A 14594-nucleotide genomic window follows, 5' to 3' on the forward strand; every position below is an offset into this window, starting at 1 on the left:
ACCCCACCAATTTGTGACTGAATCAATTAAATAAAAATAAGAAGTTAGGGCTAGGGCTAAGACAAGAGCAGGGCGTGGGGCTTGCCTTAGTATTACGTTGAGTTCTAGGGCGCAGTCTGAGAATAGGACAACAGTCAGTTTCAGGTTTTGGGTTTTCATAACAATTTTGAGAACAATTTAATACTGAATTAAATAAAAATTAAATAAATTAAATAAAAATAAAAAGTTAGGGTTAGCATTCAAACAAGGGCAAGGGTTAAGGAAAAACCCCTAAACCGGAAACTGACCTTTTCTGACCGGAAACCCTATTCTCCAACTGCGCCCTAGAACTCAACGTAACACTAAGGCAAGACCGAGCCCCTGCCCTTGTCTTAACCATAACCCTAACTTTATTTATTTTTTGTTACAATTTTTGGAACAATGTGTGACTGAATAAATTAAATAAAAAATAAGAAGTTAGGGTCAGGGTCAGAGGTGGGATCCAGCCAGTTCTCACCAATTTTTTCTGAGTGCTGAGAAGGGTTTACTAAAGCAATCACCCTGCCCAATAGGGACTGGAGGTGCGTGTGTGCAGCGGCGCCACTGTTTGAATCCCACAACCATCGGAAACTGTTATTAAAATTTTTGGATCCCACCACTGGTTAGGGTTAAGACAAGGGCAGGGACTCAGGCTTGCCTTAGGGTTACTTTGATTTCTAGGACTCAGTCCAAGAATAGGGCTATGGTCAATTTCAGGTTTCAGGTTTTTGTTACAATTTTGGGAACAATGTATGACCGAATAAATTAAATAAAAAATAATAAGTTAGGGTTAGGGTCCCCCACCCCCCCCCCCCCCCACCCCCCCCCCCCCCCACCCCCCCCCCCCCCCACCCCCCCCCCCCCCCACCCCCCCCCCCCCCCACCCCCCCCCCCCCCCACCCCCCCCCCCCCCCACCCCCCCCCCCCCCCACCCCCCCCCCCCCCCACCCCCCCCCCCCCCCACCCCCCCCCCCCCCCACCCCCCCCCCCCCCCACCCCCCCCCCCCCCCACCCCCCCCCCCCCCCACCCCCCCCCCCCCCCACCCCCCCCCCCCCCCACCCCCCCCCCCCCCCACCCCCCCCCCCCCCCACCCCCCCCCCCCCCCACCCCCCCCCCCCCCCACCCCCCCCCCCCCCCACCCCCCCCCCCCCCCACCCCCCCCCCCCCCCACCCCCCCCCCCCCCCACCCCCCCCCCCCCCCACCCCCCCCCCCCCCCACCCCCCCCCCCCCCCACCCCCCCCCCCCCCCACCCCCCCCCCCCCCCACCCCCCCCCCCCCCCACCCCCCCCCCCCCCCACCCCCCCCCCCCCCCACCCCCCCCCCCCCCCACCCCCCCCCCCCCCCACCCCCCCCCCCCCCCACCCCCCCCCCCCCCCACCCCCCCCCCCCCCCACCCCCCCCCCCCCCCACCCCCCCCCCCCCCCACCCCCCCCCCCCCCCACCCCCCCCCCCCCCCACCCCCCCCCCCCCCCACCCCCCCCCCCCCCCACCCCCCCCCCCCCCCACCCCCCCCCCCCCCCACCCCCCCCCCCCCCCACCCCCCCCCCCCCCCACCCCCCCCCCCCCCCACCCCCCCCCCCCCCCACCCCCCCCCCCCCCCACCCCCCCCCCCCCCCACCCCCCCCCCCCCCCACCCCCCCCCCCCCCCACCCCCCCCCCCCCCCACCCCCCCCCCCCCCCACCCCCCCCCCCCCCCACCCCCCCCCCCCCCCACCCCCCCCCCCCCCCACCCCCCCCCCCCCCCACCCCCCCCCCCCCCCACCCCCCCCCCCCCCCACCCCCCCCCCCCCCCACCCCCCCCCCCCCCCACCCCCCCCCCCCCCCACCCCCCCCCCCCCCCACCCCCCCCCCCCCCCACCCCCCCCCCCCCCCACCCCCCCCCCCCCCCACCCCCCCCCCCCCCCACCCCCCCCCCCCCCCACCCCCCCCCCCCCCCACCCCCCCCCCCCCCCACCCCCCCCCCCCCCCACCCCCCCCCCCCCCCACCCCCCCCCCCCCCCACCCCCCCCCCCCCCCACCCCCCCCCCCCCCCACCCCCCCCCCCCCCCACCCCCCCCCCCCCCCACCCCCCCCCCCCCCCACCCCCCCCCCCCCCCACCCCCCCCCCCCCCCACCCCCCCCCCCCCCCACCCCCCCCCCCCCCCACCCCCCCCCCCCCCCACCCCCCCCCCCCCCCACCCCCCCCCCCCCCCACCCCCCCCCCCCCCCACCCCCCCCCCCCCCCACCCCCCCCCCCCCCCACCCCCCCCCCCCCCCACCCCCCCCCCCCCCCACCCCCCCCCCCCCCCACCCCCCCCCCCCCCCACCCCCCCCCCCCCCCACCCCCCCCCCCCCCCACCCCCCCCCCCCCCCACCCCCCCCCCCCCCCACCCCCCCCCCCCCCCACCCCCCCCCCCCCCCACCCCCCCCCCCCCCCACCCCCCCCCCCCCCCACCCCCCCCCCCCCCCACCCCCCCCCCCCCCCACCCCCCCCCCCCCCCACCCCCCCCCCCCCCCACCCCCCCCCCCCCCCACCCCCCCCCCCCCCCACCCCCCCCCCCCCCCACCCCCCCCCCCCCCCACCCCCCCCCCCCCCCACCCCCCCCCCCCCCCACCCCCCCCCCCCCCCACCCCCCCCCCCCCCCACCCCCCCCCCCCCCCACCCCCCCCCCCCCCCACCCCCCCCCCCCCCCACCCCCCCCCCCCCCCACCCCCCCCCCCCCCCACCCCCCCCCCCCCCCACCCCCCCCCCCCCCCACCCCCCCCCCCCCCCACCCCCCCCCCCCCCCACCCCCCCCCCCCCCCACCCCCCCCCCCCCCCACCCCCCCCCCCCCCCACCCCCCCCCCCCCCCACCCCCCCCCCCCCCCACCCCCCCCCCCCCCCACCCCCCCCCCCCCCCACCCCCCCCCCCCCCCACCCCCCCCCCCCCCCACCCCCCCCCCCCCCCACCCCCCCCCCCCCCCACCCCCCCCCCCCCCCACCCCCCCCCCCCCCCACCCCCCCCCCCCCCCACCCCCCCCCCCCCCCACCCCCCCCCCCCCCCACCCCCCCCCCCCCCCACCCCCCCCCCCCCCCACCCCCCCCCCCCCCCACCCCCCCCCCCCCCCACCCCCCCCCCCCCCCACCCCCCCCCCCCCCCACCCCCCCCCCCCCCCACCCCCCCCCCCCCCCACCCCCCCCCCCCCCCACCCCCCCCCCCCCCCACCCCCCCCCCCCCCCACCCCCCCCCCCCCCCACCCCCCCCCCCCCCCACCCCCCCCCCCCCCCACCCCCCCCCCCCCCCACCCCCCCCCCCCCCCACCCCCCCCCCCCCCCACCCCCCCCCCCCCCCACCCCCCCCCCCCCCCACCCCCCCCCCCCCCCACCCCCCCCCCCCCCCACCCCCCCCCCCCCCCACCCCCCCCCCCCCCCACCCCCCCCCCCCCCCACCCCCCCCCCCCCCCACCCCCCCCCCCCCCCACCCCCCCCCCCCCCCACCCCCCCCCCCCCCCACCCCCCCCCCCCCCCACCCCCCCCCCCCCCCACCCCCCCCCCCCCCCACCCCCCCCCCCCCCCACCCCCCCCCCCCCCCACCCCCCCCCCCCCCCACCCCCCCCCCCCCCCACCCCCCCCCCCCCCCACCCCCCCCCCCCCCCACCCCCCCCCCCCCCCACCCCCCCCCCCCCCCACCCCCCCCCCCCCCCACCCCCCCCCCCCCCCACCCCCCCCCCCCCCCACCCCCCCCCCCCCCCACCCCCCCCCCCCCCCACCCCCCCCCCCCCCCACCCCCCCCCCCCCCCACCCCCCCCCCCCCCCACCCCCCCCCCCCCCCACCCCCCCCCCCCCCCACCCCCCCCCCCCCCCACCCCCCCCCCCCCCCACCCCCCCCCCCCCCCACCCCCCCCCCCCCCCACCCCCCCCCCCCCCCACCCCCCCCCCCCCCCACCCCCCCCCCCCCCCACCCCCCCCCCCCCCCACCCCCCCCCCCCCCCACCCCCCCCCCCCCCCACCCCCCCCCCCCCCCACCCCCCCCCCCCCCCACCCCCCCCCCCCCCCACCCCCCCCCCCCCCCACCCCCCCCCCCCCCCACCCCCCCCCCCCCCCACCCCCCCCCCCCCCCACCCCCCCCCCCCCCCACCCCCCCCCCCCCCCACCCCCCCCCCCCCCCACCCCCCCCCCCCCCCACCCCCCCCCCCCCCCACCCCCCCCCCCCCCCACCCCCCCCCCCCCCCACCCCCCCCCCCCCCCACCCCCCCCCCCCCCCACCCCCCCCCCCCCCCACCCCCCCCCCCCCCCACCCCCCCCCCCCCCCACCCCCCCCCCCCCCCACCCCCCCCCCCCCCCACCCCCCCCCCCCCCCACCCCCCCCCCCCCCCACCCCCCCCCCCCCCCACCCCCCCCCCCCCCCACCCCCCCCCCCCCCCACCCCCCCCCCCCCCCACCCCCCCCCCCCCCCACCCCCCCCCCCCCCCACCCCCCCCCCCCCCCACCCCCCCCCCCCCCCACCCCCCCCCCCCCCCACCCCCCCCCCCCCCCACCCCCCCCCCCCCCCACCCCCCCCCCCCCCCACCCCCCCCCCCCCCCACCCCCCCCCCCCCCCACCCCCCCCCCCCCCCACCCCCCCCCCCCCCCACCCCCCCCCCCCCCCACCCCCCCCCCCCCCCACCCCCCCCCCCCCCCACCCCCCCCCCCCCCCACCCCCCCCCCCCCCCACCCCCCCCCCCCCCCACCCCCCCCCCCCCCCACCCCCCCCCCCCCCCACCCCCCCCCCCCCCCACCCCCCCCCCCCCCCACCCCCCCCCCCCCCCACCCCCCCCCCCCCCCACCCCCCCCCCCCCCCACCCCCCCCCCCCCCCACCCCCCCCCCCCCCCACCCCCCCCCCCCCCCACCCCCCCCCCCCCCCACCCCCCCCCCCCCCCACCCCCCCCCCCCCCCACCCCCCCCCCCCCCCACCCCCCCCCCCCCCCACCCCCCCCCCCCCCCACCCCCCCCCCCCCCCACCCCCCCCCCCCCCCACCCCCCCCCCCCCCCACCCCCCCCCCCCCCCACCCCCCCCCCCCCCCACCCCCCCCCCCCCCCACCCCCCCCCCCCCCCACCCCCCCCCCCCCCCACCCCCCCCCCCCCCCACCCCCCCCCCCCCCCACCCCCCCCCCCCCCCACCCCCCCCCCCCCCCACCCCCCCCCCCCCCCACCCCCCCCCCCCCCCACCCCCCCCCCCCCCCACCCCCCCCCCCCCCCACCCCCCCCCCCCCCCACCCCCCCCCCCCCCCACCCCCCCCCCCCCCCACCCCCCCCCCCCCCCACCCCCCCCCCCCCCCACCCCCCCCCCCCCCCACCCCCCCCCCCCCCCACCCCCCCCCCCCCCCACCCCCCCCCCCCCCCACCCCCCCCCCCCCCCACCCCCCCCCCCCCCCACCCCCCCCCCCCCCCACCCCCCCCCCCCCCCACCCCCCCCCCCCCCCACCCCCCCCCCCCCCCACCCCCCCCCCCCCCCACCCCCCCCCCCCCCCACCCCCCCCCCCCCCCACCCCCCCCCCCCCCCACCCCCCCCCCCCCCCACCCCCCCCCCCCCCCACCCCCCCCCCCCCCCACCCCCCCCCCCCCCCACCCCCCCCCCCCCCCACCCCCCCCCCCCCCCACCCCCCCCCCCCCCCACCCCCCCCCCCCCCCACCCCCCCCCCCCCCCACCCCCCCCCCCCCCCACCCCCCCCCCCCCCCACCCCCCCCCCCCCCCACCCCCCCCCCCCCCCACCCCCCCCCCCCCCCACCCCCCCCCCCCCCCACCCCCCCCCCCCCCCACCCCCCCCCCCCCCCACCCCCCCCCCCCCCCACAGCTACAGGGGTCAGTGCTATCAGTCACAGACCAGGAAAGGGATTTGGAAATGTAGTTATTAGTTCCATGGGAATGTCAACTCAATGTGCTTGTGGCAGCAGCTGTGAAAAAGGCAAACTCTATGCTGGGGATAGTTAGGAAAGGAATTGAGAATAAAACTACCGAGATTGTAATGCCCTTATATAAAGCTGTGAATGCTGACCGCACTTGGAGTACTGTGTTCAGTTCTGGGTAAGCCCACATCTCAAAAAGGATATTGAAGAGATAGAAAGAGGTACAGAGAAGAGCTGGCGAGGGATGATTGAGGGACACAGCACCTTCCTTATGAGGAAAGGCTGCAGCGTTTAGAATCTTTAGTTTGGAGAGGAGACGCATACGAGGGGGGATATGATTGAAGTCTATAAAATTATGCATGGGGTAGAAAATGTTGACAGAGAGAAATTTTTCTCTCTTTCTCACAATACTAGAACCAGGGGGCATTCATTGAAAATGCTGGGGGGAAGAATTAGAACTAATAAAAGGAAACACTTCTTCACGCAACGTGTGATTGGTGTTTGGAATATGCTGCCACAGGAGGTGGTGATGGCCACTAACCTGGATAGCTTTAAAAGGGGCTTGGACAGATTTATGGAGGAGAAGTGTCGATTTATGGCTACCAATCTTGATCCTCTTTGATCTGAAGTTGCAAATGCCTTAACAGTCCAGGTGTACCGGAACGAAAAACAGCCACAGAAGGCCATTGCTTTCACATCCTACATGTGAACTCCCAAAGGCACCTGGTGGGCCACTGCGAGTAGCAGAGAGCTGGACTAGATGGACTCTGGTCTGATCCAGCTGGCTTGTTCTTATGTTCTTATGTTCTTAAGTTCACAGAGGGCAACATGAACAACTGAAGTATCTAACACACAAATGTAATTCTTCTACATATACAGGTGTCCACCATGAAACTTTTGGAAATTACTTCATAGCTTCACCATAAATTGAATAAACTTGATGACATTAAACACATGCACACATACACACACACAGTGAAATAACCAATAAACCCTATTTTTACAAAACTGTGTTCAATCCAAAGTGGAATGGACTGGCAGAATGCCTTAGTGTTCACAGTGTGGCCCAAGGAGTATAGAAGAACAAGCAGCAGGCTAAGAGTACAGTGCTGAGGGCTGCAGAGCAGATCCCGCCGACCTAATGTTTAATAAATGAGGTTCAAATGGATTAAGAAAAGAACATCACATTTATCATCCTCAGAATGTGTAATAGGCATCCATACAGCCAAAATAAAAACTCTTCAACTCTTTCAAGTGGTTTGTTCATAAAGAAACACAAGGCACTCATCTAATTTCAATGCTTTCTCAGTCAACGTAATACAAGAAACTGCACATACCAATGTTTATGCGATTTGTGAAACAGAAGTTCTCTTGGGGGGGGGGGGCTCTCCTAGGCATTTAAAATAAGCCGCTGGCAAATGATTTTGTAGAACTCTACCATTTACTTTCATTTCCATACATGTCTTTAGTACCTTCCTAATCTTGGTTTTGCACAAAAATCCTAAATTTCCTTGGAGAGACTGAACTTGATTGTTCACTCAAGTAAGCATTTCTGATTTCATGGGTCTTTTGGCAAGTCCGACACATGATACCAGTTCATATGTTGCAATGCCTGCCTGCTTGTGAAGACACAGGACTGACAGGTAAACCCATCGTTAAATGCATTATGACAAAGCTTCCCCTTTTCAGGCAGAGGCTGGAAATCTTCAAGGGGCCTATGCCACTCTCTAAGAATTCCTATGCCTGATTGAAAGGAAAATGTGTCAGCTTCTGAGCTGTAAAATGTTTTACTGCTGGGAAAGGATTTTGATGTTTGCAACTTACTTCTATTAAAGTATACTCTGAAGTATTTTTCAAACAAAAATATTGCCACATCTGAGAAACAGGCCAACAGGAAGTATAAGACACTTGTTCATCAGTACTTCTGTGATTTTTCTCACTTGGTATTATTCGCAACAATGCTTTCATGTTTCTCAGCAGTGCCAACTCTAGTAAGGATCATGCATTATTATCATTATGATGATTACATATTTTCTCCAGTTTTGCTGCCTACATATGATTCGTGTGGTTTGTGCAGACACAGTGACACAACCCAGAGCACGACATTCACACACAAAAATGTGTTTACTGTGAAACTCAGCCTTAGAAGTTAGCTTTCTTTCACAGCTTTGATCCACATGACATCAACAGTTCAGCATTTTGAACGTCTGCTAACCATTTAGTCTTATGAAAATCACTTTCACACTAAACAGCTACTGAGAGATACGGTATTTGTAAAAAAGATTCATTGAAGTTTTAGCAAAAGGGGAAAAAAACCTTTTCATACACTGTTCCTAGAGAATTATTTAAATTGCTGGTCACCAAACACAATCTTTTGAAATGAATGTGAAAACAAGCAAGGAAAAGAACTGTTGCTAATTTTTAAAAAAGGGAAAACACTAAATGAAAACACCTTCAACAGGCTTAGGTTTCCTAGATCAGCATTTCAATAGCCAAGAAGTCTTTATCTATCTTGTAGATTAACAGTGGTGCTCAGACAAATCAACCAGGTGCACCTACCCTTTCTTTTTTTACAAAAATAGTGTTTGTATAGAGACCAATATGAATAGATCACAATATGCATAGACTTCATCTATGTCATTAGTAGACCTTGAATTTTGGTGTACATCTCACAGACTTACATGTATAGACATTTAAGCTGAGCCTGCAAACTGGTGTGATCTTAATCCTCAATCAGTACGAATGATTCTGAGGCTTTCTTCTCATAAAAAACTGAACTATTTTGAAGGATTTTTAAACAAGTACTTACTGATATATATCTTTTCTCAGTACAACTCTACTAAGAGGATTGTCCGCCTGAGGAGCCATAGATACAGAACCAATCCTAAGGACCAAGGTATCTTCTTTATTAGCTGAAATTAAGATAAGACACAGTCTGTGCAGGAAGGCATGATGATTAAGGTATTCATATAATGAAGTGCGATCACTTCATTTGTGCAAAAAATACTATGAAAGAGTACAAAAAGACAGTAATACTACCTGTTGGTTCCAACCCATATTGACAACTGCTCCTCCCAATTTCCTCTTACTCATACACACCCAATGTGGCCATTGCCACTTAAATTAGCAAGGCCTGTATTTAAGGAAAAAAGTCTAATAATCTTTCTATAGGAAAAACAAGGGCTGTTGCCTCTAAAGCTAGTATCAAAATACTTCTTATCATTATGACAATAGAGATTTTTAGAAGATGGAAAAGATCCTTTCATAACTATGTAGGTATTTAAATATTTAAATACATCCAACTGCAGGACAAGTGCTAATGTAAGCACCGGCTGAAGAAATGCCTGAAATTATGATGGCATGGTGCACGAAGTGCCTGTATATTGCGGGATGTGATGGATAGATTAATATAGCTCTCTGTCTATGTTCACTGGTCATTCTAGAGAGTGACATAATTAGAGACAGAGGGACAGAATATTGGGAACTGGCAGGACACCACCATAATAGGTTTATTCTAATAGGTTTAAAGATTGAATACTTTTAGCTCCTGTATCATGTATCTAATCTGGAGGAACCGGGTTTGATTCCCAGCTCTGCCGCCTGAGCTGTGGAGGCTTATCTGGGGAATTCAGATTAGCCTGTATACTCCCACACATGCCAGCTGGGTGACCTTGGGCTAGTCACAGCTTCTCAGAGCTCTCTCAGCCCCACCTACCTCACAGGGTGTTTGTTGTGAGGGGAGAAGGGCAAGGAGATTGTAAGCCCCTTTTAGTCTCCTGCAGGAGAGAAAGGGGGGATATAAATCCAAACTCTTCTTCTTCTTCTTCTTCTCCTGTCAGCTAAAAGAGCTGGTGCTTCTGTCATCTGTGGTTACAGCTGGTACAACAACACCACAACAAAAACCTACTTACCCCTTGCAATTAAAAATTACTAGGTAGATCATGAACAAAGAAAGAATGTAGCGGGAATTCAGTACAGAATTCTGCATTCTATGTTGTACAACATTTCTTTCAGCATGTGAAGGATTGGATAACATCTTTGAAGCTGACAGTGACATATGATATATACACACAGGCAAACCTAGAGTTCCTCACAAGCCTATACTATGAGGATGTACGTAAGCTTTCAATCCCCTTTTCCCATCTGTGGCCACCCAGAGAGATATCCCAGACATCTTGCTTTGAAAACTTAGCTTTCGGCTACAGATGCTGAGAGTGCGGTGAGTGTTAAGTACTTTACTAAACAACATGCTGCTTGATGTGGAAAGAACAAGCAAACTTCACATGCAGCTCAGAAGAACCATGTAAATAAATATATATGTAAGCTGGCTTCTGGACACCATAGAGATGAATCCAGAGAAAACCAGACAGAGACGACGATCAGCTTTAATGACGATGATGCAAGCTTTAATGAGCAAACCATGGTTGGTGTCAGATAATTCTATCCAATACTTATGAAGCACACAGAAAATAATTACAGAAAGAACCACACGAAAGTTTTTGGGTGGTAAACTACTTGGAAAAATAAGAATGGTTTGCTCGAAGGAGGTTTTGACTATGAGGAAAATAAAGCAAACAAAGCTTTTCGTACCTTAATCAGTCCATAAAGATCAACAGTTGCAAATTTCCAAGCCGTTTTTTTTAACCACAAAACATTTAATATTTATACTATGAACTTTACATTACTTTTACATATTTGAGCTAACTTCTAGCCTGATGTTCATTGAAGTCCTGGGGCTTTTTTGTTTATGTGCATTACAATGGGAAAGATGTTAAATTTGCTTTCAATTTTTTTCAAAGGACTCATGATAGGCACATTCACCATGCTAGAAATTTGATGCTTCCTCTAATTCATCTATAGGCTTTTAAAAGAAGTCTGCTAACGAAACAGGGCTCTGAGCATTGTATTTCAAGCACGCTTTCACCTATCGTTAAATGGAGAATCATTCAGCAGTGCCCTAAAGGTACTGGCGCTGCACTGTGCATCACAGACTTCAAGAGGCAGCATTTGTTGAATGGTAGTCCCAGGGACAGTTGTTCAATTTCAGAATTTTATGAAAACTGAAAGGGGATTATTAAGCAGTTCTTGCAATACACAGGTCGACACTCAGGGTCTCACCAACAGTTTGCATGTTAATAATCCATGAAATAAAGGACCATTCTCAACAAAAGAACTTTTCCACTTCCCTCTTTCCATTGAAGCCACATGAACCATTACCCCAAGGGATCAGACGACACACAGGAACATTGTCGGGCATTATATCTGGAGTCCATAGCGAAAAGGAGAAAACATTGAAAATTGCTTCCCCTTCCTCGGATGGCAGAAGCCCTTCCCTTTAGCAGAAAATGAGGTTTGAATTCAACCCGTTGTGTGCCAAGAAAGCAATTTCTTTTGTGAAAATAACAGCAGAGGAAAATATTGTATGAAAGTGCATCATACCTTCTGTATTATGCTGCACTTCTTCCATTTTGGGAAAGAATATCCTAATGATACCAGTGTTGATATAGATAAGTGGCAAATTGCGAGATGTGAGCATGTGAGTCCTTGTCGGCTGGCCTGCTGATTTCCTTTTTTCTTTTGGGCTCCGTGGCAATTTTGCTTGAAATATACTTGCAATTGCATTGAGGAAAGGAAAGCAGAGGACAACGTCAAACGCCTGAGCTGAGAGAAGAATCTCGTGAAGGAAATAAGGAGAGCCATCAGTGAAACTCTCCGATAATTTATGCAAGATCCTTCGTTCATTTCTGGAAATCAATTTGTGACGGACGTTTTTGGTGACTGCCTTGGTGTAAGTCAGAGAGAGAAATCCGTGCTGTTGATGAGAACCATCCAAAAGTTTTGCAGTTGTCTGTGCCAAGAAACATACATAAATCACAAACAAGAAAGGAGAACAGCAGTTGTAAGAACCTTTGTAAACTAACCTTTATTATTATTTCTTATCATTTTACTGTTCAGCTCTTCACTTTTCCAAAGAAGTCATGTCTATGAATATGTGGGAACTGATTAGGTTTCTTTACAAAACTGAATCAAATGTGATTTTTCATAGTACTGATTTGCTTCAGATCTATGACATATAACATATAACTAAAACAGTCTGTGCATGCGTAAGGAATCATTTCAATATACAGTAGTTTTTAAAGGGGAATGGAGAGATTTTTTTTTAAGAGGAAAGGCAAGTATTAAACTTGGAGCTTAATACTTCACTTGGAAATTGCTCTAGAATGATTTGGTTTTAAAATTCAAATTAAAAAACATTTATTTAGGCAGAACAATGTAAACTATACTGGGGAACAAGATTCAGTAGGTTCCCACTGGATTCACACTGAATCCAAATGCAGCCGAAATCTTCTAGACGTCAACAGAAGGTAACTAAGGAGGGAAACTAAGATGATTAAGGTGTTGGAGTGTCTTTTCTATGAGAAAGGTTAAGAGTCTGGAACTTTCCAGAAAAGAGAAAACAATGGGGGGCAGGGGGCACAACAGAGTCTTATAAAACTATGCATTGGGTGAAGAAAATGGATAGAGAGCTTTTTCTCCAGTAGAACCTGGGTCCAGTCAAAGAAAATGTTGCACAATTGGTTCAAGATAGTCAAATTAAATACTTCTTTACTCTGTAAGTAATTCAATTGTGGATTTCACCACATGTGAGCTTTGAAAGGCGGTTAGACAAATTCATGGAGTATAGTTTCATCCATGGCAACTAGTCATGGTGAGTAAAACAAACCTCCACATTCAGAGGCAGTGGACCTTTGGGTACCAGAGTTAGGATGCACCATCAGGGGGACATCTTGGTCACTGTAACCTAAGTTTTGGCCCTCCAGGACAACTGGCTCTCCAGTGTGAAACAGGACTAGATGGATCACTGGTCTGATCCCGAAGGCTCTTTGGGCTTACGTTCAATACCGAATTATACTTCCTCAGTGCAACTGAAAGCTTTGGCTAATATGTGGGGCTTCTGTCCATATAAATTTTCCCATCCGGTTTCATGACAGCTGCAGCTCAACTCACATAACAGAGATGAGTAAGCAGAACTTCCCAACTGTGAAATTAAAGCAGCGGAAGACTGCTTTCAATGTCTTTTGCAAAGCACCACAGCTCCCATATATTCAAGGGGCAACTGCATCAAGGCACATTTAACTTTCCCACTTAAAAACATGAGCATCATTTCAATATAACTAATTACAGAATTGCAGTTTCGACATTTCCAAACTGTGATATTCAGAAACATTTCTAGCGTACGTTTCATTATTTAACAAAATTTAAATTAATTTGATAAAATTTATTTTTAAATAATGAAAATGTAAGAACATAGAACTTAGCACTTTGCAACGTATTAGTAAATTAGCTTCATTTGTGTTAGAATTAAATTACTGGGATAAGTAGCAGCAATAACTTTGCATGTACATATTCCTGATATAAAATACAAATCAATCAAGAACAGAACTTCCATTAACATTAAAATAAAACAAGTTATCAGAATTGATTCTTTAGCTGACAGCAGCATCCATTTGTTACTTGCGAAGGAAAAATCTCAGTACAATATGAAATTTAAGCCTTTTTCACTCTTCCCCGTCTGCAACTGCCTCTCAACATACTGGCAATTTTTCTTATAGAAAATAAAACCATTCATATTTTTAAATTCTCTTAACTATTCCAAACAGTATAAGTCATAAACAATGTATTTTGCATTGTTAAATCAGTAAAAGAAGCTTTGGTGTAAAAAGAAGGTAAATGCTGCATATATTTCAATTTCTTTCCAATTTCTTTTTTCTCTGAAAAAAAAGTGGGGGGGGGGGCTGGTGGTTCTAAATATCTCGATATTTTACATGTATACTGTATTTATTTTAACATAGTACAGAATAATTCTAATCGCCCAAATTTGTAGGCTGAAAGAATGAGGGCTTTTATTTAGATAAACATTGCTTTCAATTAGGAAATACTGTAGTTACATGAATAATATGGCAAAGCTGAGTTTACTTATTAGTTTTCTCCTGTATATCTTCCACTCTAAGACTGACACTGGGTAGAGATTTTCCCCTAAAAAACAGAAAGTGAATAGCCGCAGATTTAAAAATAGCAAGAAGTACACCTGCACAATTAATATCTTAAGTCCAATAATACAAATCAAACGTAAATCCTGTGTTGTATGAGATATGCATTCCTTTAACAATATACATAATGCAGGAAATATAAATAGGACACTTTAACTGTTATCCATTAGCAGTGGCAACATTTGTGCCAATGAAATATCAATAATAGGCATGTTTGAGATTGTCCACAATTAGCATGGACATTCTTCCTTTTCTCCTGTACATAATTACACAGGGGAAACACAGATTCTCAATGTTCTTCCATTGCTACTCCAACCAGCCTACTGAATACAGACCATAATTACTGTCAGTACTCTCGGCCAACAGGAAAGAGGACCAGGAGGGACAGGACCAGGGTGGGGGGAAAGGGTTGGAGAATCATTTCAACTATCACGATCCTCATAAATATTGCATGTTAATGGAAGTTCTGCAGTAAACATATAACATTGATTTCTTACAGAGGGAAAGAAGCCTGAGAAGTTACTGAAAGGATCCTGCTTGCTGACGGGTCGAACCAACAATGTACGTCTGTTCAGCTTGTCAGTACAGGAAAGGAAGACACCTCCACATTTCCCAAGAGACCAAGAGTCTTCCCCAAAGCTTGAGGCGATATAGGCAAAAAAAGCAAAACACAAA

The 14594-nt window shown here is 57.4% G+C and overlaps 1 protein-coding gene across 5 annotated transcripts in view; it reads right to left on the minus strand.

The window, feature by feature from the left end:
- The window catches only part of VPS13B (vacuolar protein sorting 13 homolog B), a 382095-nt gene that overhangs the window by 186248 nt on the left and 181253 nt on the right, over positions 1-14594 (minus strand). For 4 of the 5 annotated variants that reach the window (XM_048507301.1, XM_048507297.1, XM_048507299.1 and 1 more), the window contains exons 28-30: positions 14417-14558; positions 11308-11716; positions 8678-8780 (exon numbers count right to left, since the gene is read on the minus strand). In XM_048507301.1, coding sequence (XP_048363258.1) covers positions 8678-8780; positions 11308-11716; positions 14417-14558 — 654 coding nt within the window. The remainder of the gene's footprint in view (positions 1-8677; positions 8781-11307; positions 11717-14416; positions 14559-14594) is intronic. The other variant, XM_048507302.1, reaches the window with a different exon arrangement.

Source organism: Sphaerodactylus townsendi, linkage group LG09, assembly GCF_021028975.2.
Source record: "Sphaerodactylus townsendi isolate TG3544 linkage group LG09, MPM_Stown_v2.3, whole genome shotgun sequence".
Lineage (NCBI taxonomy): Eukaryota > Metazoa > Chordata > Lepidosauria > Squamata > Sphaerodactylidae > Sphaerodactylus > Sphaerodactylus townsendi.